The sequence below is a fragment of the Nesoenas mayeri genome (assembly GCF_963082525.1).
Source record: "Nesoenas mayeri genome assembly, chromosome: 3".
NCBI classification, from domain to species: domain Eukaryota; kingdom Metazoa; phylum Chordata; class Aves; order Columbiformes; family Columbidae; genus Nesoenas; species Nesoenas mayeri.
In genome coordinates, this window is record NC_137544.1 from 97,839,697 (window position 1) to 97,867,346 (window position 27,650).

Below are 27,650 nucleotides of genomic sequence, written 5' to 3' on the forward strand. Positions count from 1 at the left end.
CTGCAAAGCACAACAGCGATGTATGACTCTGAGACCTTCTTCTAGGTACATAATTTTTTGTCATTTTGTGTGCACTTTTATTTAGTACCACACTTAAAATGTGCAAAAGTTATTCAGAACACATCTGTACACCCAAGAGGCCAGTTTTCCCAGGTAGTTTCAACCCCTTCTGCTGTAGCCCGTAGCCAGAATTAACAACAATATTAAGTGGGTCACTGCATGGTGTACACAACAGTGTTGAGGTGGGCAGTGCACAGCAATCAGTGGTGGAATATCTAAATCAACAGCTAGGGGAATATCCCAGGAGGGAAGCTCGTGAATGTACAAACGCTACCTTGGTGAGTCTAATGAGTATACAGTAGACCAACAAGCTGTGCATGGTCTGATGCTAGACTTTAAATAACAAAGTTTTAGTTGGAAGATCTTGGCAGGATCTCAGTTATTGGCAGTATTGATTTGGTGAAGATTATATATAATATCTAGTACATTATAAAGCTGTAGAAAGGGACGTGGCCAGACATTTTGCTACTATTCCTTCTTCTGAAAGAAGAACTCTTGACAATTCAGCATGGATGGTGTTTTGGTTTCTCTGTCCATGCCTGCTCTCAACTTGACCCTGCCATACAATGCAAAGTAACTGCCAAGTGACAGAATAAAAGAGTAAATGTAGTTCAGACTGTGTGGATTTTATGTATATGTGGGAAAATATATAAACCTGCTCTTCATTTACACTAGGGATTTTATACATTTCATATGTAACAGATTTTTCTCCACCACTGAGCTTTCTGTTGGCTGAAGCTGATAGAAACCTGGGAGTAATCCAGCTATACACATGCAAATAACAATAAGCATCAAAGAATGAAAAAAGTTCTCTAATTAGAGAACTTGTATCTAACTATTTCAGTCTAGTTCTAGCTCTCTTTATAGTGTGTTGACTGTTCCCTATGGCAAGCTTGCCACTAAACATTTTTAAAAGTTGGAGACTGTTTCCAAACTCAGATGCACAAAGTATATTGCCAAGTACCTACAAAAATCTGCTGCATTTATGCACCTGTGCATAGTAGCAAATGTAGAGACCTTAGGTTCCACTGCTGATGTTCAGGTTGCATCCACGTCCTCCTGCAGTGCTGTGCGACCATGAAATACATATATACCTTCATGACATCTCCTGGGGTTAAGACTTTGTCTCAGAGGGCAGGTGAGCCTGACTGAATATGATATCCAACAACTTTGTAAAGTTGTCAGTATTGTTGTTTCATATAGGTTTTCCTATAGAGGGAAGGAAGTGTATGAAACAACAATGAATTTACTTTCCCCCTACCCAGAACTCATGTTGCTCCTAGGAGGGAAGGATGGGACCAGTATTGCACGTTGTGGGATGTCTTGGCAATGGGAGTCAAATATTTGTCCCCCTGCCAAAGAGAAAGATGAATAAAAGAAACAGAAGAGCTTTTTATGTAAATATCACTTAATTATGTGTTGCTCAGCAGTTATTTGTTTTAGTGCTGACCTTTAAAAACTAAAATGGAAAAAAAAATCCTTTTAAACCTCAAGCATCAAATTGTTTAATGCATTATTTTTGCATACAAAAATTGGAAATAAGAGAAATTTCAATTATGTTATTTTAAATATCCAGTGTGTCCCAGCAAGCTGGTGTGAATTATTTTGGTTATATTAACAAGTTAATTCTGAAACTCAGTAAAGAGTTCTCAAGTAAAGGTACACTGAAACTTGAGTTAGTAACAGAATGTACCTAATTTCTGGTTTCTTTAGCAGAAACATCCTTCAAATATAATTATTCTGAAAAGCCTAACAAGGGGAAGGAGTAATACCACAGCACAATCTAAACAGCACAATCTTTTAATGTGTTCCAAGTGCTGTTAGTGCTATTTTTTATCTTATAAAGCCTTCATTTTGAAATCTGAACAAGTTTTCAGGGTGCTGCACCAAGCTGTCTCGGCAATAAAGGACTCTTGTAGAGTCTTAAGTCCAGTCCCTTTCAGGGTATGTGGCTTCTTCTGAAAACTGACAGCCCACAAAAATGTACTTGCATTCAAAACAACAAAAAAAAGAATTAATGAACCACTAAGATTAGCTGAATTGACCTTGATCTCACAAGTTGGTCTCTTTGTCTTCTGCATGGGTTGTGGTTAAACATGAGAACAGCTCTCCGTGCTGGGGTCCACAATCATGTCTCGTGCCTGTTTTCATCTTGCATTTGCGTCAGCTGCATTCTCTCTTTTCTTTCCATTCATCTCTTAGACTGCGAATGAGACCAAAATGTGTTTTCTTTTTATCTCCCTTGAGGAAAAATGTGGTTTTTTTCCTTTCTTTCTCTTGAGGGAAGCCTGACACAGTTATGAATGACATGGGAGCAGTGTCCCTTTCATCAAACTGGCATCATCACAATGTCATAGTGACTTTTTATGTGATTAATTTATTGTAAAAATATTTCATTTAAAAATATTTGTTCTCTGTACCTTCATTTTTATAGTGCAAGGTAGGTACCTATACTAAGTCGCACTTCCACCAGTAGCTGATTTTATGTCTTTTTCATAGGGCTTTTTCACACTTGCATTGTAGCCCCAAGCAAGTAATTTTGCCGCATCCTCAGGAATATGTTGCTTTATTTCAGCCAGATAAGTTCCTTGAGCCTCAACCTCTCTCATTGTGTAGAAAACTGTTAAAATATAGAAATGCAAACCCTTCTTTCTCTTACAGAGATCAGAAGGTATTTAAGCTTGCTGTATCATTTTTGAAAATAAACCACAGAGATGCAAAGATCTTGTTTTCAGACAGATCTGAAAATTATTTAAACAAATTTAAAATTTATTAGCTAAGACTACTAGTCTTGTACCAAATTTTATTAATTCTTTGAATCACAACATTTATAGGGATTCTCAGTCTTGTGAGCTGTAGCTTACAGATCCTCTAAGCAGGAACTGTTTGAGGGAATATGAATGCACCAGTTTATACCCTAAATATTCTTAGTCTCTCCCTTTTATAATTCCTTCCAGCCTCCCCCAAAGGAAGAAGTAACCATCCATGTTTGGATCCTAACCCACAAGCAGCAGATGTTTATGCTTTTTAAATCTTAAAGACTGGAAAAGATTGATAGACCAGCATGAAATAAAATGATGCTGCAGCATATTTTATTTATTCATCTGGGGATCCAAAAATACCATTGCATCAGTTTTTTAACGTACTGTCGCATTTCAAACATGAAGCTTATGAAAAATTGCAAATACGAGTAGCTGAGCTGCCCGTTGATGTTGTTTTCAAGGCAACATGAAATAAATGGCTTTTAAAGTAGTTAAAATACAAAGTGCAGGAATTGCAGTTTATATTGCTACCATATTGCGTGAGTCTGTCCCTAGGAAGGTGTCTGCCCATCAGAGCACTCGAGCTTATGTAGTCTTAAGTATACAGGTAGCCCTAACTGGTACAGTAAGATCCTGTTTGTCTTTTCTTCTTTCTGGTCTGTAAGTTTGGCTTCACCCCAGTATGTCCTTGTCGCTTTGCTCTCGTCAGAAATAAACCTTCAGATGCTGTTCTCGCCTTCCACAGTAAAGTCCCTCAAATTCTACCTGTATTCCAGATCAGAGGAACATTTATTACACAAGAGATCTCTGTGGAAGACCTGTGATCATAACCCTACTCAGACCTGTCCTCCACATAGGTACCCACTTGCTGTGGTTGAGTCCACTGACTGAAAGCTGGAGGGGCTGCAGAAGCCCCTGGGTTTTGTGTGTACTTTGCTTGGGATTGCTCTAGTTCCTGATGTCTCCTTACACCCAGATACACTCGTCTGGGCTTTTGCACTTAGTGCCTGGAAGAAGAGATTTTTTTTACCAAATGTTCCGTTGCCTGAGTGCGTTCCCTTCGCTGACAGGACAACTCCCTTTTCTGTAGTTATTTTCTATATGGCAGCTAAACCAAAAAGGAGTTTTTTAAAGCACATAGTCTTTATCCTTCATGAGCACAAGAACGATAGAGATTTTTTTGAGAATAATAAATAAATTCTAACTGTCCTTGTCAAAGCAGGATGGTTTCCAAATGTTTTTTTGCCTCTTCTGGTGTTAGGGCTCTTGAAGGATACATTTTCTTCAGGTGAACAGTTTTATAGGACCTAAAACCTAGCTAGCTTGAATGCATCTGAATGACAGCTTTTGTCTTAGAAAGGGTGGCAGATATGACTCATTAATGAGTTTTGCTGAGCAGCTGTCTGAATAATTCTTCCAGTCTTTAATCTCAAGAGGCAAAGAAAAGCCCTCTTCCCTGAATGTGTATGTATACATACATACGTATGTATGCACACACACAAAATTTATATATGCAATCTGCTTTTAATGCATATTTAGAAATAGAAATGTATTTCAATATATTTCTACAAATTTTTAGTTCAAGCAGATTGTGAACATAGGATGAAAAGAGTTCTTCAATTCTTCAGTGTGTTGGGTACCAATCTCCTGTGCAGATTACAATCGTACGTTATAGAATACAAACTAAAAAGAAAACCAAGCCGTCACAGCATTATAATCCAAACATCATTGCAATGTCTGTCAACAGTGAGGCTCAAAAGCATGTTGTTTGATAAGTGTTAAAAGCATCCTAGTGTACCTCTGAACAAAGAACTAGGATTTCCATTCTTTGTAAACTAAAGCTGAAATAAGAACGCAGGACTTGTGCAGTAGCTGGGTCGTATGAGATTTATCATCACACTGGAGAGCGAGAGAGTGCTCTTGTCAAACGACAGCAGCAGTGAAGGAAGAAGCGCAGGCTGAGAAATGAGTTTCCAGAAACTTTGAGGCACATCTGACTTTTTGAAATCTCTTGTTAAATGATTGCCAGGGAGCACAAGCTAACTCCTGACAAGCTGGGTAACGAAAGACTGCACGCTCTGTATTTTATCAGAAGCGTAATTTAAGGTGCTTCTATTTTAATCTTTGGATAGAAAAGCTGAGACTAATGAAGTGTTGTGCTACATCATTTCATAAAAGTGAAGTGACTGCAAGGTGGTACAAAAGCACATATTCAGAGCCTGGCGTGGAACAAGGAGATGAGCATTAAGCTGACTGGTTTGACATGTACTTATTTCTGCTTGATCCCTATATGAGACAGTGGTAGACAGCCAGAGGCTGCCCTTCGCATTTTATAGCCTCTCTGTCTTGCTCCTGTGGTTCTGCAGACCCCTGTGTAGTGGATGTAGCTCCACTGCCTGTGGGCTGGCTCTTGTCAGTCATCTCCATTGACTCCTTGCAGGGTCAGAGGACCGGAGGCTGAAATCCCTGACCTAGGAGAATTGTCTTCTGTTTTCATAAAATGACTGTGCTGTTTGAAAGGCTTTTTTATCTCTCATTTTGACAGAAAAAAAGTCACAAAATTCTCTGTCTTAATCTGCAAGGTATCTCATTGTGGCCTCTATGGACAGATATCTGTGTGAATGCAAGGATGCAATAACACTAAACTGCATGCTGTATTTACCAAGAAGTGTTTTAAAATCATATAGGAAATGAAAAGCAGCCATTAAATTAAAAGAGATTTGATATTGTCACTGTCTTTTACTCAGTATTCCTATTTCAAACAAAAAAATACTTACAGCGTGAATGAGATGCTTATGTGTCTTGGGCACTCAGGTCCTAGTTTTGAAAGTAAGGCAAGTCAGGCCTGGCCTATCTACTCTGCACTCAAGTGTCTCTTTCCTTTGATGCTCTACTAAAGCTTATTCCCAAATATTGGTGTAATGTCAGGTAGCTTGGATGTAGTACCAGTTAGGACTTGTACTAAGGCACAACTCATGCCTGTGCTAAGGTACAGTACAGAGCTAGACTAAGAATTCACTTAACTTAAAAATGATAATTAAGTTCCTAAAAGTTTTAGATATTTGAAAATTTGATCTCAATTCTTTTTACTATCCCCAACCCCCCACATTTTCACCATTATAAAGACAATTGTCAATAAGCAAATGGTGAAAAACCTGATTCTTTTATTGTAACCATATAGTAGTATTCTTAAAATCAGTGCACACGGAGGCCTTGATTGGGTGCCATGTGCTGGGTGACCCCTCCTCTGCTCAGTCCTCAGTCATCCCATATGAAACAGCTGGTAGGCAAATGCTTTGGAAGAAGATAAGGCAAGTGAAATAATCTACACAGTTTAAGAATTGAAACTGTCCACATCCCTGCTCTAATGCTGACTTGTTCTGTAGCACAAAGTGAAACTGGTTTTTAAGTCAAAATTTAGTTTGCATGTGGAATAAAGATAAGAAAAACTAGAAAAATTGCCACTGAGGTGGTCAGTAAACTATAATACTGTAAAGTAATTTTTAACAAGTTGAGAAATTCCCATGTTAAGATGACACAAAGCGTTTACAGGCTGCAACATATGGTAAACACACAGATTACATAGAGTTTTCATGATTCTCACTGTTCTGAGATTCAAAAGAAACAGAGTTACCATCACTATTGTATAGGTTAAGATAAGCTGAAGGGCTCAGGTGACAGAAGTTATGAGGGAAGGAAAGAATGACATGCTAAATTTGTGACAAATGAAGTGGTTGTGTTTGCTCTAGTAGTAAGGCATCAGTCAAGAAAAATGGCTGAAAACCACAAATTAAGTGGCAGAGAAAATTGAATCTAGCAGCACTTCCAGTGAATAGCGTGCTATTTGAACATTGAGGATGAGACCCTGACCCTAATTAAAGTTAGTGGCAACCAGCTGTGGGAGCCTGGGTTTTTATTCTGGGTGAAGGAAATGCTAGTATCCAATATTCCAGGTAAGTTTGTGCAGTGAACATCGTAGTCAGAAAGAAGATGCTACCCTGAAATTAGTACCCTGAAATGTATGTATCTTAGGAGTCATGTTATATACGATTTTCTTTTAAAATTATGCTTGGGAATAGTCTTAAATGAGGATTTGATCACAGGCACCGACCAAACCAAGAAAAGATGTCCTCTGATCCAAAGAACTGAAAATGTAGTTACCCCTCCCCAAAAATTTGCGGGCAACATTCAAAGACTTTATGATAGGAGTAATGATCTCTGTAAACCAGCAACCTTACCTGCCATTCTTGTCAGTAAGAAAGACTTACATAAGACCGTGAAGGGATATAATACAACAACTTTGTTAGTATTAAGTCTGGCTCCTCCCAAACATGGGAACAGTACGAGAAAGCATAGTAGTGTGTGTTTGCAAACTTAATAACCCAGTGATGAAGAAGGCATAATCTGGCCCTTCATGACTAAAACTATGTTTAAGGCAATTGATAAAGTAAATCAGTACAAAGAAAGTCAATGAGACATACAGCTGATAAAAAAAAACCCCTTATACACAACATTCAAAATATTAATTTAAATAGGTAAATACAAAGAGTCTTTAATTTGGAAAAAAAGTGGCAGCTGATGGGTCTATAATATCATTCATTTCTCGAAGAAAACAAATAAGGAATTGTTATTCAAGTGTTTCTCATAACATAAGAACTTATAAAATTACTTTGAAGCACAAAATATCTCAAAAGGGAAATGCTTTTTAAATGATCCACAAGTAAACTGCAGAACTTACTGCCAGTGACTTGGCTCTCAAAACACAAGTGAACTCCAAAAGCAATTAAAGAAATTCTTGGTGAAATGATCTACCCGAACCAATCTGAACACCACAATGCAGACGCAGCCTCCCACTCTAAAGGTCCTTAAAACTGTGCTTAGCAGAAGCCAAGAGGGTGTATGAAGAGAAAGCACCACTTGCCTACTTGCCCTGATTCTTTTCCTAATTAGCAGTTGGCTAACATCAGAGACAAAATAAGAGTGGCTAATTGTCTTTTGTAGCCATCTGTTGTGTTCTGTTAAGTCTGACCCAACAGAGTAGTTTTGGGTTAAGTTATATCTTTTTTTCCTGGCAGTCTGTAGGTACATTGTAGTGCAGTTAGGAAGTACATAGCTGGAAGGCATCTTTGAGCAGTTGATATTGGCACACCTTTCATATAAAAGAAGTTGAGGTATTATGGCTTCAAACATTTGTAGCGATGATATAAAGCTTTGAAAACATTTCACATCTGGATTTGTACAAAACTTGGTCTTGTTAGACTGTCTAAACAGGTGTGTTGCTCTGGGTAGTGCATTCATCCACTATAATAAACTGTAATAAAACATGAATGGTCCCATAAAATTATATTGATCCAGTGCTTTACTGTATGATGTTCTCACTGGAGAGCATGTTCCCATTGGCAGGTACAAGGACTTATGATGGAAGTTCTCAGTCCACTGAAATGCAACAGAACTCAAAATGTATTCGGTAGGCTTGGTAATGCAGCACACTGGGGTTTATAAATCAAAGGAATATCTGTATTGTATAAATTATAAAATCAATACAAGGGATGGTTTTCACATGCTGTTTCTTCTGATGTGTTCCTTCCTACAGTAATGTAAACACCTGTTGGTATCAGTGCTGCTGTATTTACTGTTGCCAAGTTGTATGTGATGTACAAATGTAGAAGAAGATTTAGTCATACACCCCAAAGGAAAATTTTTCCCTTCTCCTTCCCCATCCTTTCTCCTTCCTCAGTAGGACTGAAAATTCCACAGCTTTCATGTCTGCCTTTCTGGTGTTTTAAATAAAAGTTGACATGAAAACAGTTGAAAGTAAAGAAGACAAATCAGTGTAAAGTCTATGTAAAGATACCCTGGTGGGTTTTCTGTTGACAACCCTGGATGTTGTGAATGGCTTAGGTGCAGCAGCCAGATCCCTGCAGCTGCAGAGATGCAGCTGTGGACTTTAAAATGGCCACTTTGTGCATCTGAGCTTTGCAAATGGTAAACTGGGAGTGCTGGATTTAAGCTGAGATCCCATCATGAAAAATTGGTGGCCTGGTTAATCCAATGTTGGTATTCTGTAATTTCTGACTTGGATGAGCACTCTTTAGAAATGCAAATGTTTTCCTTTGCAAATGATCAATATATTTTGGGATTGAAAAAATTATTGCTACTGCACAAGACTTTTCCTCTGCAACAGACTGCCCACGTGGAAAACCATTCTGCTCTGCCCTATTGCTCAATATCTTTATGTGCACAATCACTGTTGGACAACTTGCCAAGCAGAAACTATTAGTTAAAATGTTCATTTTAGCTTTGCAGTATTGCATCCTCTGTTTTTCTTTTGTTAAACACCAATGAGTATTATAAGGACCATGATTATGAAATAAGTCTTGTTTCAAAGTTTCAGAATGAAATTATAACTTACATTCCTTAAAATATTTATTGCGAGTTTAAAAATACTTTTTCTTGGTATGTACTGTTTAACTCAAATACTGGTATATATCTGCAATAGAGATATAACTGAACAGGAATACTTTTTGTAATGGGAACTTACGGTAGGTGACACTGCTCAAACGGGAAATGTTTTGTATTTCTTGAGACTATGAAAATGTCACTTGTTGCAAGCTTGTTCATTTTAGCTGCTAGAATGAAATTTTTCAAGACAAAGTTTATGAAGTATATAGTTGTACACACTCAGAGATATACATTTGATATTTGACTCTGAATTTTTTATTAACATAATGAAAGTTTTATAACCATAAGTGTAATTGTTCATCTTTAAGTATTGAATTATCTGTTCTACAAAAGTGTTTTAATTAATTGGAGCTCATTTGATCCAAAACAATGCATGGGTATTTTTTCTTGGAGTTTTAAAAAGGCCATGTTTTAAGAAGTACATTTGTTTGTCTAACTCAATAGAGGAATATTTTGGGAAACTCTCATTTTAAATATTTGTTTAATGCATATTTTTCTTTACCAAATAGTTGCAACAGTAAAAATAATAGTGTTTGCAATCTAGCTAAGGTGATGCTGTCACTGTTACAGTGGATTTTGCATTCTTCCTAGTGCTCTGCAGTTTACAGCTCTGCTTCCATGCTGAATTGCTTGGGGGTGTCTGCTGGAGATTAAATTGTAGCCTGACCAAATGATAAAACTCTAGCAGAGCAACACTGATCCTTTCTTGGTTTATTGCTTAGATTAATAAGTGATTTAATCAATTTGCTGTATAATGTGTATTAATATTATTGTTTCATGAATATTGACAAAAATCTTTTTAAACTTGCAGCAAGTAGTGGCAGCAATAAATGCAGGAATCATACCTTTAGGAAACACATCTACTCAGAACAGTCACTGGGACTTGGGAAGTTCCTTCTTCTTTGCTGGCACTGTTATTACCACCATAGGTAGGACACAGCTTATTATCTTTTCATAGTAAATGAGCTGAAACTCTTTTGATTTCCAGTGTGTACGTGTATTTGTTAATGGTAAAGCTTCCAAATTGTCTGGTTTAAAGTAGATTGTTACTCTTTAGCTGGAGGGGCATAAATTATAGCTGTCTGTAAGGATTCCTAGCTGAGTAAACGATTCCTATGTAGAAGAAAAATGTTGCTGTGTATTTCTGCAAGGTGACTAGAAGATATTGTGGTAACATTTTCGGGGGGGAATCTGGTCAACTGTGTAATCACAAGTGTTAACTAGGGCATGATTTAAAGCACATGTGCATTAAACCTTGACTGAGATGTATGAAATTTCAAGTCTGTCTAATCCCATTCCAAATTGTTGTTTCCTCTAAATTCTGAAAAAGATGAGAACATGGTAAAAATTCAGTTCAGCTTAGTTTAATCAGTTATAAGTGTTGTATTGATTGGCAGATTTACATTCTAAGTCTTACTTTGAGGCTTCTGCTGCATTCAGAGAAGTCCAAAACTGCTGGGTATTTATCTGTGCTCACAAGCCCAGGGAGTTTTCTGGGTCTTTCCCGCATTTAAGAACCACTGTCTCTCTGAGCAGGAGTCAATAGGAGCAGCATTTGACCTTTCAGTTTCTTTACCCTTTGACTACAATACAGAGCACATGGCATATAGTTCAAGGATGTAGTGCAGCTCACACATCATAGGAGGGGCACCCACAAAGGTGGCTGGAAATTTGAAGAAATCGAATGAGAAAAGTTTAAGGTCAACATCATGAAAGTAATGCATAAGGAACTGTAGCACTGTTACAATAATTATGTAATATTTATGTGCATGTTGTGATGGAAGGGGAGGTTCTTTTCAAGTATTGTATGTACCTTTGTTCTTTATGTAGAAGTGAATGAGTGCTATAATTTTTATGTGGTTTAGTATATACATGTCTCTCTCTCTCTAAATATTATGTCTATGTGTAATATTTTTTCACATCTAGAATAAGTGAAACACAGGCTTAGTGAAAAGAGAATGGAAGTTTACCTCCCCGAGGTTAGTAACAAGCTTAATGGTTTTATAGTAGTAGGTCCACAAGGCAATAAAAAAGCAAGTATTGAAAAATGTAATTTTAACGGATTATAATCAAGAAAAACAAGAACCTTGAAAGCATAGTTTAGTGATCACTTTTATGTTATCCTCTTCTGACAGCACAAAACTTTATGTTGTAAGTAAGTATCCATGGTACTGTAGAAAGTGCTTAATATTTGTTTCAGTTCTGAATAAAGATAAAAGTTAATGTATGAAAAGTGTTCAAGGAATTAAATTATTCAAAAATTATTCTAAAGCAGTGGAACGTTTTATTTCACTATTTTGTTTCTAAGTAAAACTAAGGTTTTTCTAAATAAAATTGTTTCCTGATTTAATTTATTGACTTGATTCAACTGAAATTTGCGTGAGTCCTGCTTAGAGGAGAGAGAGGGATCTGCAAAGGCATCCAGGCCACAGATCCCCTGTCTCCAAGAGGCAAGATAACCCAATAAGAAATACATTTGAAAATTAATATTTCAGGTCATTTCTGAAAACCAGAGTCATCAAAATCAGACCAGACTAGGCAACTGTAAATATTTATTTCACGTTTTGTGATAGGAAACCAGGAAAATCTAGGGGAAAAAAAACTTCCATAGAATATTTTGGCTTTGGAGTCGAAGGTGTTTTTCATCAGAGACCCTTTCTGAGGGGAATCTTCCAGTCAATTGCAGTTTTGAGCTGTGTCTTTTAGGGCCTGAAGACAGCAAACTCACATGAAAGCCATAGTGTGGTCGGCATTGTCTTGCTGCAATGAACCACCTTCCCGACAGTTTACAGGGCTGGCAGTGTGACAGAAGGCAGAGCAGTCGTGAAAAGCCCTTGGAATTGTGATTTTCCCAGGAAAATGGTGATAAGCATAAAAGTTGGGTGTGCTTTCCCTTACTTTTTATAGTATTACGTGCCATCAAGTGATTTGGTGTTCAGAGCAGGGTATTTTCATATATGAGTAACCTTTTGAAAATGAAGGCATTCTTTCCAATTAGGGGGCATATGTTTATCGTGTAACTTGGTATTTTAATTTCTCAAGAGACTAAAAATTAGGTTTATGAGCATCTCCAGAGAGCTGTCATGTGTTTCAGCAAAACACTATTGATATTCTCTGTGGACAAGGACAGGGCCTTACAAATTCATAAGACAAATTTATAAAAATAATTTGTAAAAGTGGTTTTATAAATATGAATAAAAATTAAAAATTTTATTTCCTTTAGACAGTATACCTTAAGAAGTACTTCAATAGAAGAAAAAAGGATTACTACCATTTAGAGAAAATGATAGGTTTCCAGTGTTACAGCAGATTCTCTAGCTTTCCAAACCTCTTATTACTATAATTTTACCTTATCATTTAGCCCACACTCCTACCAGTGAAATCTTATAATCCAAGAAATTCAAATGGAACCGAGAGTTTATTTATGGATAGTGTTTCCCAAACCTTTCTTTAATGACAGTAGTACTCGCATCCCACAAGTGGCTCCTGGGGAGAGGGGATAATAAATAAAGCCTTTAGCATTTCCCTAAAGCAATAAGTTATTGTTTTACAGTTACTGTTATTATTGCATCGCAACAGTGCTGAACATTTAAGTGAAAAATATTGACCGTGTATTTGGGTGGCTATTGGCAGCAGTCCAGAACCATCTGTAGTTTTACTTTTCTGGGTCTCCTGTAGTCTGCTGAAAGGCTCTGTGGTGGGGAGATGTAAATCTACTAAGCTTCAAAGCCAGCTATCAAAAGCAGAAGTAACACTAGAGAAAGCATGACTTGATGCTTATTTAACAGGTTGGTTTATTCTCTTATAATCCTTTATGCTATCCAATAAATGTCATAATGGATATTATAAAATTAATAAACTCGGTTTTAATAGAACATAATCTGTCATACTGCTACTAGATCTTTTGTAAGAAGTAGATTTATTTGAGACATCAGGGTCAAAAAAATTCACAGGACTTTATTCAGAAAAGATCGTTTGTAGCTTTTTTTTCTTGATGTCTGAGTGGGTCGGCTTTGGCTTTGCATTTACTACTGTGCAACAGCATAAAACTTGTAGGAAGGGGCCTCACTAGTTATAGGTTTGGCTTGCTTAGTTAGGTGTTCTCGCTTCTGGGTATGTTTTTAGAACAAATGTGTCTCATCTCAACAAAGAAGTGCCAAACTACCTGATTGCTCTGTGTACGGAACAGTTTCAGACAGTTCCTAAGAGGGAAAGGGGTAGCAGAGGGAAATGGGAATGCTAAAATTGTCTATGAAAAATATTGTTGCATTGTTCCCTGGGATACTCTGCATGCTGCAAAGCAAAAAAGATACTATTTTTTTTCCACATGAAATTGTCAATATCCAGTCAGTCCTATTCCACATGTCCAAAGAAAAGGAAAAAGAGGGTTGAGAAGAAAAGCAAGAAAAAATGGTAACTCAACCACAGCATTGGAGACAGTGCTGAGGAAGAGGGGAAAATCATCTTTATGTCACCTCTTTTTATTCTGAGAGCTCATTGTTGGCATGGCACATGTTTTTTTATCTTTTAGATCATTTGCTTCAATAGGTATCTTAACTCAGACATGGGCATATAGACACAACCTGTACACACTCTCCTTCCTCCTGAACAACTTATATTTTAGGGTCTGAGAAAGTTTTATATTGGCAGCAGGGTAGGAAAGAAGATGTCTCTTGCTGCAAACTTGAGATCTGCATCCAGGAAAATGAAAAAACAAAATTTACATGCCAAGGCCTTGAGCTTAGCAGTCATTTTCCCAAATTACTGCTCTCTCAGGACATAAAAAATGTGGTCTCAACTGTAATATCAGAAACTGTATCATGAAAACCTCTACTAGAGTCTTATGGATCTTCATCTAAAATAGATGTATTATTTCTACTGTTATTCCAGCCAGTCCATAATGACTTTTTCAAGCACTACAAGTAGACATATAGTGGAAAAGACACTTATTCAAACTCCTGGAAGATGGAGTATCTTGAGTAGCAGTTATGAGCCTGTTGGGAGTGACAGCGACCTCTCTGGCTGCTCTGGTTCACCAGAGCGCATCTGTTCAAACAGAGCTGTGTCTACACGGGCCAGAGCTCATAGAGCTCCATCAATACCTTAGCACTCGAGGATATGTTGCAGCCATGTTGATGTTCAAGTCCAATAGTTGCTAATAATTGTGTCTCCAAATAAAAAATGGAAGAACACTTTGTTATTTTTTATCCTTTTCCACTTTTTTTTCACCAGCCCTTGGTTTTTGAACCCAAACTTCGTGTATGCAGTGGGAAACTGAACCTCTTGAGAAATTAACTCATGACTAGTCTTTAACTACCTGAGGCAATATGGTTATGGTTTTGGAGTCCAAAAGCCTAGCAAATGTTATTAAAGAGTGCAAAGAAATGTTAGTGCTTTTTTTTTTTTTTTTCCTAAAAATACAAGAAACAAATTGTAAATATTTATGTTTTAGGGAACAGTTGTGAATAGTAAGCAGCTACGATTCTGAAAAAAGATTAATGTTTTTGACTATAAATCTGAATTTGATTTGTCACCTTCAGATTTGCAATTAGTTATATAGCTTCAAACGCAATTTCACTGTGAGAAATACTTTCTGCCATTTCCCCACTGCTTCTCTTGTGAAGGAAGGGTATTTAAAAAAGTTTTATTACATTGCTTATTGATTTGAAACAATTATAAAATCCTACTGCTAAATCTGTCCCTTCTGGCACCATTTCACTGCATTTTTGAAATAAAAAGTAACAGAATAATGTATTGAAAATTAAAATATACAAAATATGTTTAATGTCATAAAAAGACAAATACTGCTCATAATTGAATGTGTTACCTATTATGTTGGATAACCATAAAGATAAAAAATTGCAAATGATGTTGAAAAATTTGTTCAATTAGTTCAGAAGATTAAGAAGTGTAATGTACTTATGCTAGAATGCTTTTCTTTTTTTGTTGTTTTTTTTTGTGCCACCAAAGAAGAAACACAACTATCTAGGGTGAGCATAAAAATTTCATTTGAAAAGATTACTCGAATTTGTTTATTACAATATAAATTTCTGTATTTGCTGGGATTTCTGGTTGTGTATTTTAGAAGGAAGAGAGAAGAAGCAAGCAAAATAGAGTGAAGTGCAAATGTCGAGGTGATTGAGGAGGGCGTTGGTGAGAACTCCTAAAAGTAAAAAATGTAAAATATTCTATATTTTCCTGAAAAATGTTCTGGTATGTGGTTTTCTCCATCATATCAGTATTCAAATCTGCATTTGAGACTATGACTTAAATGAACTTGACTCCCTGGTGGACATTGCGGTATGTGGCTTCTGAGGACCTGTTTCTTTCAAAGCTCTTCTACTCAAAATAATCTTATTTGGTTCCCTTTGCATAACAAGAGGTAAAGCTTGGTTAGGGCAGGGTCATGGATCTCATCCTGCACTAGTAGCCTGAATGCGTGTGTCCAGATTTCATATGGCTTCTAGCAGGGGTATATGTGTGGCAAAGCTGAGTATACCTAGTTTGTAAGACCAACTGCAAAGCAATGCAGAAAATGAGTGTTTAAGATTTATGGTCTGTGCAAATGTGGTAGTGAGAGATATGCTGAAGAAGTCGCTGGGGAATGAGGTGGAAATGCTCCTTCCAGCTCTTACTCTGCAAAGGACTCCACCAAAAACCCCTGCTGTCTTATTGTGATTTCATATCAACTCTCAAAGTGTATTAAAAAGGTATACCTCATCTGATAAAATGTCACCAGAAAGAACTATTTTGTTTTAAAAAAATCCTCCTGATATCTCTTCAGAATTCAATCTTTCGTCTAGGTTAATGTTGTGCTTACCTTTCCATCCCTGTGCTGCTGTTCTTAATAGAAGATATAAGGCCTAAAGTAGCTTTTTAGTCTATTTGTTCCATTCTAATTTTTATTCTTCTTTTGTTACTCCTGATAAAAAGTGTCTCAATTTGACCCAGTTACCGGCTCTTGACAAATAGTGGTTCACCCGCACACTGGGAGACCTGTTGGGATTTGGCAGCAAAAGTCTCCAAATATTTCGTCTGAACTAAGTGTACTCTCTCCCAGGGCAGTAGTGACTAAACGAGATTTCATCTGTAATTATTTCTCCCAGGAACAGTGAGTAGAGACTGTATTACCACTATGCCCTCAGTTTTCTCCTGCATTTGTTCAGGCAGTGAGAAAGAGAGCTTGTTTGACTTGAATGCTGAGGAAATAACACTTGGACTGTACAAGGTTCAGAAGTAATAATTAGGATAAGACTGCTGGGACCTAAGGAAGACGGAAGAGTGATGGAGAAAGGACCATGATGAAGATCTGAAAGGCAATTATATTAGATGAAGAGCTCAGTTAGAGACATTGAGGGCTGGTATATCAGAAAAAAAAAAAAAAAGAATTAAATTGAATGAGCAAATCAGAGAAAAGAAATAGAGCCTGACTGACCAAAACAACTGGAAGTAAGAGAACGAGGGGACTGCTTTTATTCCTGCGCTTGTCAGAATACTCATCAATGCTAAGAGTGGCTCTGAAATTGAAGAAGTGAATGTTTATGAGATGATACACAGTTTTAATTAAACAGAGAAGTGCTATTTTTTCTACTAGCCTTTTTTTGATACACAGGTAACTAATGTGCAGGTATATGGCAATTTGCAAGCACTTGCCTGTTCAGTGGGCCATATTCAGAAAAGAAAGGATCTGATATTTCTGGTGAAATTATTCATTTATTAGCTATGTTAGAAAAGCTTAGGGTGAGATAGCCTCTTAGTAGTGTGAATATATAAGGGAATTTTGTTGATCTGGTACGTTCTGAATTCTGGACAAGAAACTTGACAATGGATAGTATAACAGGGTGCTGTCTCTTTAGGGAAGGTGGTGGTATCATCGACATTTCATATCACTTTTCATATCTTTTTTGCACTAAGCTTTTTTTATCCATTTTTTGTCTTTTAGTCTTGATGCAGAACACTTCCAGCTACTTTCTTTTCTCATAACACTGAGTTTCCAACTATGTTTATAATCTAGAATATTTTTTTCTGACCATCTGGAATGTTTTTCAACATTGATGTGTTTTCATTACAAATTTGTTTTGTCAAAATAGCCTTTTTAATTTCATTGATAAGCTTCTTTCTAGGCAGCACTGTTGTTGGACCTTGCAAAACAAGATGTACCATTTTTGCAGTGTGATGTGCTTGCACATTCTGACCTTTTAATCTCCCTTTTCCTCAAAAACAGCAAAAAGTTGTGTTAAAGCAAATTGCCAGATATACAGCTTTTCATCACTCTTTTGTATGTTCTGTAATTTTCTAAAAAGTAGACCACGCTTAATGCAGTTCTGCTGCGGTCTTGCCGTGAAGTGAAAATGTCAATTCGACAGTTGTCACACAGTCCCCAATTTACACTGCAAGTGAGCACTGAAATTTTCGCAGCTTACTTCGTCAAAGCCAGTGTGCTAACGGAACGGGATTTTGTTTTCTTTATTCAGATACCTCACCATTGGCTGGTGAGTATAGGGTTTCTGAGCCTTCCGATCATGTCCATTCTAATTTCCAGGTTACCAAAGCTTGTTGTTATCAATAAAGGAGAGGCTGCCAGGAAGACTTGCTGAATATGATTACACTGTTTGCAGAATGCTAGGATGAATGAAATGATTTCCTGTTTCCCGTGGTGTTTATTTTTGTAACTGCATCAGGAGTGGTGCAACCAACCATGAGAATGTCAAATCCTACAAGCAAACAGAGGTATGGGATTTTTGAAAATTTAGGAAAAAAAAAGGCAATGTTTTGTGCTGTATTTCTACTAAACAAGAAGTAACAAAATTGGAGTCAGTGAGCATGCAGGGTTTAGAGGTCAAAATGAAAGCACTTGTATGTAGTGTGTATATCCCATCAGGGTCACCTGTTGTTAAGTTCCCCTTTGACCATATTAAGCTGTTTACCATTATGTGCTTCTTGATGCACAGCTGTTTGCACTTATTGTTTAGTTGAGCTGCTAAGCAGGACCAGCTTTTAAAAAAGGAAACTGCAACCCTAATCAATGCCAGATTTTTTTTCTTTACTTTTTAATTATTTTTTAATTTTTATCTTTTATTTTGACTAACAATATAAGAGTAGCACGTTGGGCTGCAACCTCCTTGGAAATTGAAATTGACTGTCTCATCTGGAGTTCTTGCCTACTGATCGCTTTTGAAATTAAGGCACTTATTTAGGCGTCTGTAGCACCTAAGTAAGGTGCCAAAGTTCCAGAGACTTGAAGATCTCTTGTTAAGCAGTTTTGCAGATCTGGGCAAATAGTATGTTGTTTTATACCAGATGTCTAATATAAGTCCCACTGTGCCTGTCACATTGACCCAAATGTAGGATTTCTTTTTTTCTTCCTTGTTTTGTTTTTCTTCCTGGAAACTGAGATCTGAAGAAGATCGCTTGTATTGAGGCTTTGCTCAATGTATACCTCAATTGTACCTCCACTCACAAGTGCCAGCAATGTCCCTTGGCACTCTGGCTGGCTGGAGCAGGGCAAGGGCTGGTGCTCACAGGGAATAGCTGCACCTCAATATTCCAGTGATGTGCTGGAGATCTAGAATCTGCTGAAGAAAAGGCTCAGTTGTCTGGAATAGACTCTTTGCCCCCTATTTACTCAAAAAACCTGATGGGTTCTATTTCAGTGAAATTCAAAAGATAACTACTTTTTTTTTTTTTTATTAGTGCTTACATATTTCTTGAAGTGAACTGCTAGTAGTATAAAATCTGATGTGTTGTGCCACCAGCATTATAGAGTAAAAAAGCATAATGTATCACATGAGCATATCCATTAGCATATTTTATAAAAGCATTTCTTTCTTATGCACTGAGCTCTCTCTATGTTTTATAGATTTCTTATTATTGCCAGCAGCTTTGTTCCATTAGAAAACCTGAAAAACCAAAAGGGAAGCTGGGTAGAAATACAGGCAAAGGGGAAATTAACAAAATCCATTAACTTTTTTTTCATGAGTCTTTTTGCTGTATTGAATCCTCTGGTGCTTTGGAAAATCTCACCCTCTGGTGTCATACTTTTTGCAAGAGCTGCATCAGTCAGTATGACTGCAAGCAATATTCTAGCTCACATCCCAGTGTGGGTTAGAAACCTATATTTTTCAGGAGTACAAGTTTATTTTTACAGTAACATGCATACAGTCAGTATAGGTAGTACTGAAGAGGATAAAAAGTGATAACAGCTGATTTGAACTGCAATGCAAGTGTAATCACTGAGTACAACAGTTATATTTTGATGACTTCAGTTTTTCATCTGGGAGGAACAAACTTTTACAGAACACACCTGTCATTTGCAAGTTAATAGTAAAACTTGTAGTATAAAAGGACTCATGGAATGCAAACTGTAGGTGACAGCACAGAAGAGCCCTATGTATGCATCATTTACCCTTTCCTAGTCATGCTAGATTTGACCAATGAATAGTTATATGCTTTTCCATGTGTGAAAAAAATGGGATGTAAGCTAAAGGAATGACAACTGTCTGCGACATACTAGCTAAAAGCCAATATATATGTGTGGTAGTAAAACTATCAGCCTTTAAAACATAGGATGAGTTGTTCTCTTTCTCAAGGTGTAATTATATTGAGTATGAATGGCTAAAGTTTTAGTCTGCACTTGCTCAGCAGGATGAGGAAGAATAACACTTTCTACCTTCTAGTTAATTTACTTTCCGAAAGTCACCCTATTCTATCTAAGATATGCATTTTATTTTTAAAATTTAAATTTAGATTTAATAGATGCAGTTAGAAATAGTCTTTGTTAATAAGAGACTAGCATCTAGGTTTTTACCTTTTCAGTTCTGCAGGGACAAATTTGCAGACAGTTTTACCATTGTGGCTTCACTAGAGAGGTGCTTTGCTCCCTTTTTGGCACCTGTGTGGGATCCCAATGTGTTTTGCTGGAACAGTAAACAGGACCTAGCTAAACCTAAGTATGATTAAAGATGCTACTTCCTATGGATATCTTTACTGTGGAGGTTTCATAGCAACGATACAAACTGTGTAAATTCAAGCCTCACTTGGTGGGCAGGAATTTGGTGGTAATCATGGTCCCAGTTAATCTCCCTTATCTGCAGGGATTCTAACCAGTTTTTGATCTGAAATCAGAAATTCAGTATGCTCAGATACTGTGGGTATGGAAGTGTTAATTTAATATTCAGATGAATAGGCAGAAAGTATCAAGCAGTCTGTGTAGGAAAAATAATTCCAATCTTGATAACTGAAATACTTTACAAAATCTATCAATGTTAAGGTGTTTTTTTTAATGCTTTGAAGGTAGCTGCATTTTTTCATTCTACAGAGCTTCTTGGTTGTTTCTGTAAAATGTATGTTTAAGTTCGAGTATCCAGTGTTAAAGCTATATCTGGTTAAGGATGACAGGATTTGAAAATGTTGGTGTTTCTTATCTACCAGAACATCATAAGAGTGTCTGAAGTTGTAGCCAAATGAAAGAATTAGGTACGCTGTTCTTGGGTCCTTTCTTGTTTCCAATAGCCAGGCTTCAACCGTAACTTCTGAATAATTGTTTCTTGCTGTCATCACCTCTTGCTATATAGATTTTTTTTTGTCTCGCTTCCTTTCTCCAGGCCTATAATCTGAATTAAATACCTCTCAAGAATGGATTGATTACACTCGCTACTTCTGGGACTGAAAAATAAACTCTTTTCTGTCACTGAGGCGAGTTGTACAACTTATTTTAGCTTTAGTTTTTCATTTTTTATAAAGATAAATTATTGAAGGATCAGGTCACTTTTATTACGTTAGCATTTTGTTAACCCATAAAAACTTTCACCATTTTAAGAGACTGCATAAGAAGGAAATTCCCTCCTCTTGTCTACACTTGCTGTTTCTTCTTGTCCAAATTTGGAATATTTTAGTTGTCTTTTTTCAGCTCTTTAACCCCCAGGATTAAACATAGTGAGGATTATTTATTCACCTGTGACTTTTGCAGGCTCCCATTCTAAATTAATATAATTGTATCATATATTAGTAATGACTTGCGTAGTTTACCTGCATTCTTTCGGTAGTGTAGCACAGAACAGTTATTGGGGAAAACGTGGATGGATGATCTCGGTTTTGAAGCTTTTTGCTTTGTGATACATCACAACAAGCAACTGACTATGAAACCAGCAGGGTGCTTACCATGCACCGTTCTGATCTCTTTACTCTTTTATTGTTTTGTCTGTCTTGTTTATTTAGATCACAAACTCTTTGAAGCAAGTATTTTGGGTCATAATGGTAAGAACATGATCAAGGAAAATTCCTGCATCAAAGTTCTCTCAGATTAAGGATCTCTACTACTTGTAATCTATGTAATCTAATTTTATGTGATATTTGAATATTAGTTTAAGAAAACCCAAACAAACAAACAAACAAAAAACCCCAAACCAACAAACATACCAAAACAAAACAAAAAAGCCAAACCAAAAAATCAAAAAACCACAGCAGACTAACTTAAAGACTGAAAGTTTTTTCGATGTAGTGGTGGATCTTTTAATCTTACTGTATAATCTTTTAGTTAAATAAGATAATGTCAGAGATTATTAGAGTCTCTAGCTTCAGCTTTTAAGTGGGTGATGTACTCTATAGAAAATAAATTAAGTAATTTTAATGGCTTAAAAAGGTCCTCGATTAAATGTTGTTGGCACCCACTCTAAAGTCATGTTCACAGTCTGAATGTAGTCTTAGGTTTGAACATAAACATGCTGAAACACATGTGATGTCACTAAATGCTTTCAGAAATTTGCCGTCATGATTTCTGGGTTAAACCTTTTCTCCTCTTCGAACTGACCTGGAGATACCAATTCATGTTTTTATCGCACCACAGGTTGGTAAACTTCACTCCGATTAGAAAAGCAGAGATGATCTGCAAAACCCTCTGGAATTCAGACTTTTGGCAAACAGCCATGATTGCTCCTTGGAGAAACGGGTGCAGCAAAATACATTTGCTAGAATTCTGGAAGCGTTAGGGCAACCGACAGCCATGGCCGTGCTCCTGGTGAAGGCAAAGAATCTTTGCTCTCTGGCTTGCTCTGTTCTTTCTCTGATATAAGAAAGGATGGTGGATATGAAAGGAGATATATTAGAGGCTGTAAACCTTGCTCCACATTTTAGACAATGTAATTGGAAAAATACAATTCAACAGCCTGAGAAAGGAGAACTTATCTGACCATATGTCTGCCTACTGTCTGGTTAAGCACTGGCCAGAGAAAATGTCCTTACCACAAAAAAAAATCCATTATTTGATTCAATGCTCATCATAGCTCATCAGGACAGAAATTTTTAATTTTTGTGAGTCTCATTATAGGATTTATTGAGCTTCAGCTGAGCCCTGAAGTGGTATAGTCTTAGGCTACATAAAAATGTAATTTAGGTTTGTGTTTGCCTAAAATACCTTATTTTGCTGTGAAATGGTTTGTAGAACATCTGTGTGAAGAGACATCTATAAATTTGTAATTACTTATGACAGATCGTGTTAATATATTTTTCATTCTAGTAAATAGCTTTTAAATTTTACTTGCAACCATCGCACGCTCTTGTCTGAAATTTTGACTGCTAATTAGTCATTCCTGTTAAATTGTTCAGAATTTTCATGTCTACAGGCAAATATGAAATAGCAATTTGATTGTTCAAATAAACTGGTAATCCTTTTTGTCCACTGTAGGTCAGTGAAGACTAAGAAGTCATTATTCTGTACTCTTTGCGATGTGTTTTTATCTTGCAATCTTCAAGTGATGCATTTCTTATGATTGGGCAAAAGGAGCAGCAACCAGTGTGGTTCTGCAGCAATAGAGAAGAGATGAGTCAGTGCCATCAGAAATGCACACATGTTATAACTGAGCAATTGCTACTTAGTAGAATATTAATCTTAAAATAGTTTTAGATAAGAGTGAAGATACTGAAATACAAGAATTAAATGTTTCATTGATAGGTGTCTTGTTAAATATGTAGATTCACAGGTGCCTCTGAAGCTGCAGTATTACCAATAGAATGGCTTTGTTAAGTCTGGCATAGAAAGGGAAAAAAAATTATATACTTCTACTAAACCAATTGACTTTATGTTAATGTACAGGGTAATACACCAACATTTCCTCTTTTCCTTTTATTTTCATTGACTTATTTGCAGGAGAGACAAATGTTTGCATGGAATGCTTCACTAGAGGGGTGAGAAACCTGAATTTCATGCCCAAGTGTACAGCATCAATTTGTCCAGGACTTTGTACAACAGATTTTTTTTCGGTATGAAGGAACAGGAGTGTGTTGCAGAGACCAAGGATCATGCTCTGTTTTAAAGGCTGCAGTTGCAGGAAATGTAGATGGCAGATACTTCATCTTGGAACTCAAGATATTGGAACTTATAACAGAAATGATAATTTGATATCCTAAGTTCAGCTTTTTTATTTCATTGAAATAGTGATGTATGGTGAAGTCAGGAGTATAGTTCCTTCAAGCACAGTAGGAGAGGTGTGTTGTGTTATGCCATATTCTGCCACCTTTAGAAGCAGCCAGCCCTGAAAATTGCCCTCAGTGGTAGCTCAATGAACCTACATGATAATGTAGTATGGCAAATACTGTGTTCAGTTTTGGGCCCCTCATCATAAGAAAGACATTGAGGTACTAGAGAATGTGCAGAGGAGGGTGATGAGGCTGGTGAGGGGTCTGGAGCACAAGTCTGAAGAAGAGCAGCTGAGGGAACTGGGGCTGTTGAGCCTGGAGAAAAGGAGGCTAAGGGGAGACCTTATCGCTGTCTGCAACTACCTGAAAGGAGGTTTGTAGCGTGGAGGGTGTTGGGCTCTTCTCCCAAATAGCAAGTGGTAAGACAAGAGGAAATGGCCTCAAGTTGTGCCAGAGGAGGTTTAGATTGGATATTAGGAAAGATTTATTCACGGGAGGGGTTGTCAGGCATTGGAACAGGCTGCCCAGGGAAGTGGTGGAGTCACCATCCCTGGCAGTGTTTAAAAGGTGTTTAGATGAGGTTCTTAGGGACATGGTTTAGTGCTAGAGTTAGGTTAGGTAATGGCTGGACTCAATGATCCTGAAGGTCTCTTCCAACTGAAATGATTCCATCATTCTATTCTAAATATTCAATCCTGTACACTAGAGAGATTTACAAAGTTAAAAAATAGCCTTGGTGATCGATAACAATAGGGAAGGAAAGATAGACAGGAAAGAAATTGGAAATTAAAAAAATAATTTAAATTCAATTTTAAATTATCTTTAAAATTAATATAAGTCTCAGATGAGCCTAGTGAAGGTAGTTCATGGAAGTGGGAACTGTTGCATGAAGCAGATTGTAGGGTTTGACCACTATTTCTTGATGATCTATTAAGAGTTTGGAAGAATGTATTTTGTAGGGATTTCTTCTTGTATGAGCAAATCTTGCTACCTATTGATATTATAAAACCACAATATTTTATGATGGAGAAAAATGACTATAACATGACTAGAATTCAAGAAAGGGAAAGGCACTATCTTTTACTAGAGCCACTCAAAACAGCTGGAAAAACAGATAAGCTTTTTGGGCATAGCTGAAAAAGGCCACATTTACCCAAAATACTGTTGTTTTTCTAATTGTATCATCAGAAACTCTACTCAAAGACCTTTCACTTTATCATTTTATCCCACTTATGTTCTTCTACTATCCTGGTTATAAAAGAACAATTATTAGGCCTATCTATAATATAAAATGTTTCAACAGTCTTGCAGATATCGAGAGACTCACGTCTCCACTCTCATAGTAAAAGATTTAAAAATGTTTGTTGTTCTAACTTAATTTTTTAAATCAGATTTTTGTAATGATATGCTGCTGGATCGTCTTGCGAATATCAAGTACAGCACTAACAGTGGAAGTGTAAAGATCCATCCGTGTTACTAATGTATTTTTTTTCCATCACCATGTTTTAGATTTGATATTTAGAGCACTTCAACCTTAGCAGTTGCCTACATTTTTTCTGGGTAGTAACTTCTAAGAACTAATTAGAAATAATCATTCTTTCCATAATATGCTGAAAATAAGAGATCGGATTTAGAATAAATGAATTTACAGATATTTTTCATAAAAGGTAATGAAGCAGTCAAAATTATTTTTCAAACAAGAAAAGTATTTGTAATACATTGGCTTCCACATTAGAGATGTCCCTTCCCCAGGTTTTGACCGGCTAAACAAGCCCTGTCCTGTGCTCTGCAGCCATGGTAGGGCAACAGTAGCGGGAATAAAAGAAACAAACATGAGGACTTTCCCCTAGAACTAGCAATAAAATGGATTGATGATAGAATGGGGCCCCTATTCAGCTCTCATTAGCATAAATATGTTTTATATTTGACTTTGAGAGAAACCAATCCATCATTTTTTAGTAACTTTACCCTGTGCTGCTTTGTGAACCCTGTGACAGATGTGTGAATGTGTGTGCATATATATGAAAATATAATGTTAAACATCCTGAAAGTAGCCTGCCAGTCTTGGGCATGTGTGAGTTCCCTGCTGGGCAGGATGCATGCAATAGTGAGCAGCGTGCCTTTGTTGAGGACAAATGCTATGATGTGTTTCAGAAGGGCAATAAATGCATGGTAGCTTGCCACTGGCTGGCCATGCACTCCTGCAATTGTAAGATGGTTGATCTGCTGCATGGAAAGATAGGACTATTTTATTCTCATCCAGACAGTTCAGGATTTTTGAAAAGATAAACTTTTGTGATCTACTTAAAGCACCTATCTCTAGTGATGGGATAGAGAAATGAAGTACTGAAAGCTGTTGGAAGATATGAAAGATTACCAGATGCTTCTTAGAATAGCACATTGCTAAGTAGTCACACAGAGGCAGGATGGAAATTTCAACTGCAGTCCTCTGTGAAAATGCTCCCACAGAGACCTGGTTACGAACTAACACAAAAAAGTCATAGGAGAAGCAGAAAAAGCAGCTGGGATGGTGAATACTTTATTGATGAGGTACCACTGTACACAGAATAGTGCAAAGTGTGTTCTGGCTACAGGGATGTTATGCCTTTTCCTGGCATATGGCCTTCGGAGAAACTGTTAAGAGAAGACAGCTACCATAATCATCAAAGCTGGGATGTTCCTCTGAGTTGTCTGGAAGCCCAAGTGGGCGTTCTTCATCCTGTGCTGGCTGCTTTCTCCAGCACTCTCTCCTTCTCTCCCCATCTTTTTCTAACATCCTTTCATCTGAGGTTCATCTACACCCACCTTTCTTGTCTGCTTTTTCATCTGTCCTCCCTCTGAACTCACCTGGAAAAATAACTGCAGAACCAACAGAACACATCTCACCAGGGAAGGCTGCAACCGGTGTCTGGATGAGGATGGGGCTTTGAGACAGTGAGTGGCACCATTTGGAGCTGCTTCTTTTTATCACAAAACATATTACAAACTTAGTTTTTGGGCTAGTCCAGTTGTGAGCCGCTGGTAATACGTCTGTCATGTAATATATTTCATACGGCACTATCATTAACTCTATTGCTAAGTACTAAATTGCAAATAAATTTCTAGGGAAATTAAAATCAGAAGATTCCAGAGAGAAAAGCAGATTTGACAGCATTTGGCAGCATTGATGCATACAGCTAATAAATCTATATGTGAATCAGATGAAATCCTATCCAAACACAAAGATTTAAAAATAACATGTGTGAAATGTGGTGTAGTGAAAATGTGAGGTCCTACAAGCACCTGTGCTTCTGCCTGACCTGAGGAGCATGAGGAGGTTCTCTGCAGGCCAGGACCTTCCGGAACTCTTGTGGAAAAGGGCTGATGTTGAAACTGGGAGAAGACAAGACATGCCTGGTGTTACAGCTGCATTCAGTATTTGCGAGTTCACTGATGTCTAACCCCAGAATCTTCCACTCTTCTGTTTTCAGTCTGTGGTAGAGTCGTGTGCTTCTGAAGTCTTTCTATAGTCACGGCATTTTGTGCTTCCTGTGAGGAAGCTTTTGTTAATAGTAATAAAAATTAATTTAAATACGTTGTAAAAAATATTTTTAAAACCCACCTTTCTTCAATCTGGTGAATACTGCCAGGGTCCAATGTAAAGGTAGTTTTACTGAAACTGCCTCTAGATTACTTGGCTATATAATCTTTAAAATTTCTTTAAATCAGTGCCATTTTAGTTTTCTCTCTTTTACATATTAGACTCTGATGATTTTTTTATTTTATGCTGCCAAAGTCCTCTGCCAATCCTTGTCCTTTCATGTACGTGTCAAAATTCAATTATTCATAGAAAATGTATGTTTCTACCAACTCACTGGCTTTCAGTTTCCTTAAAGCATGTAAGTTCAGCAATCAGCTATCATGTACTTCATCACTGGCTCAGCTACTGCCCACATCTACTGTATTTCAGGCACT

General features: G+C 37.1%; 1 protein-coding gene across 1 annotated transcript in view; it reads left to right on the forward strand.

Annotated features, from left to right (window-relative positions):
* Window positions 1–27,650, forward strand: part of KCNK2 (potassium two pore domain channel subfamily K member 2) — a gene marked incomplete at both ends in the record, with an annotated part of 106,652 nt that overhangs the window by 33,784 nt on the left and 45,218 nt on the right. The window contains one exon of the mRNA XM_080342799.1: window positions 10,096–10,213. Coding sequence (XP_080198925.1) covers window positions 10,096–10,213 — 118 coding nt within the window. The remainder of the gene's footprint in view (window positions 1–10,095; window positions 10,214–27,650) is intronic.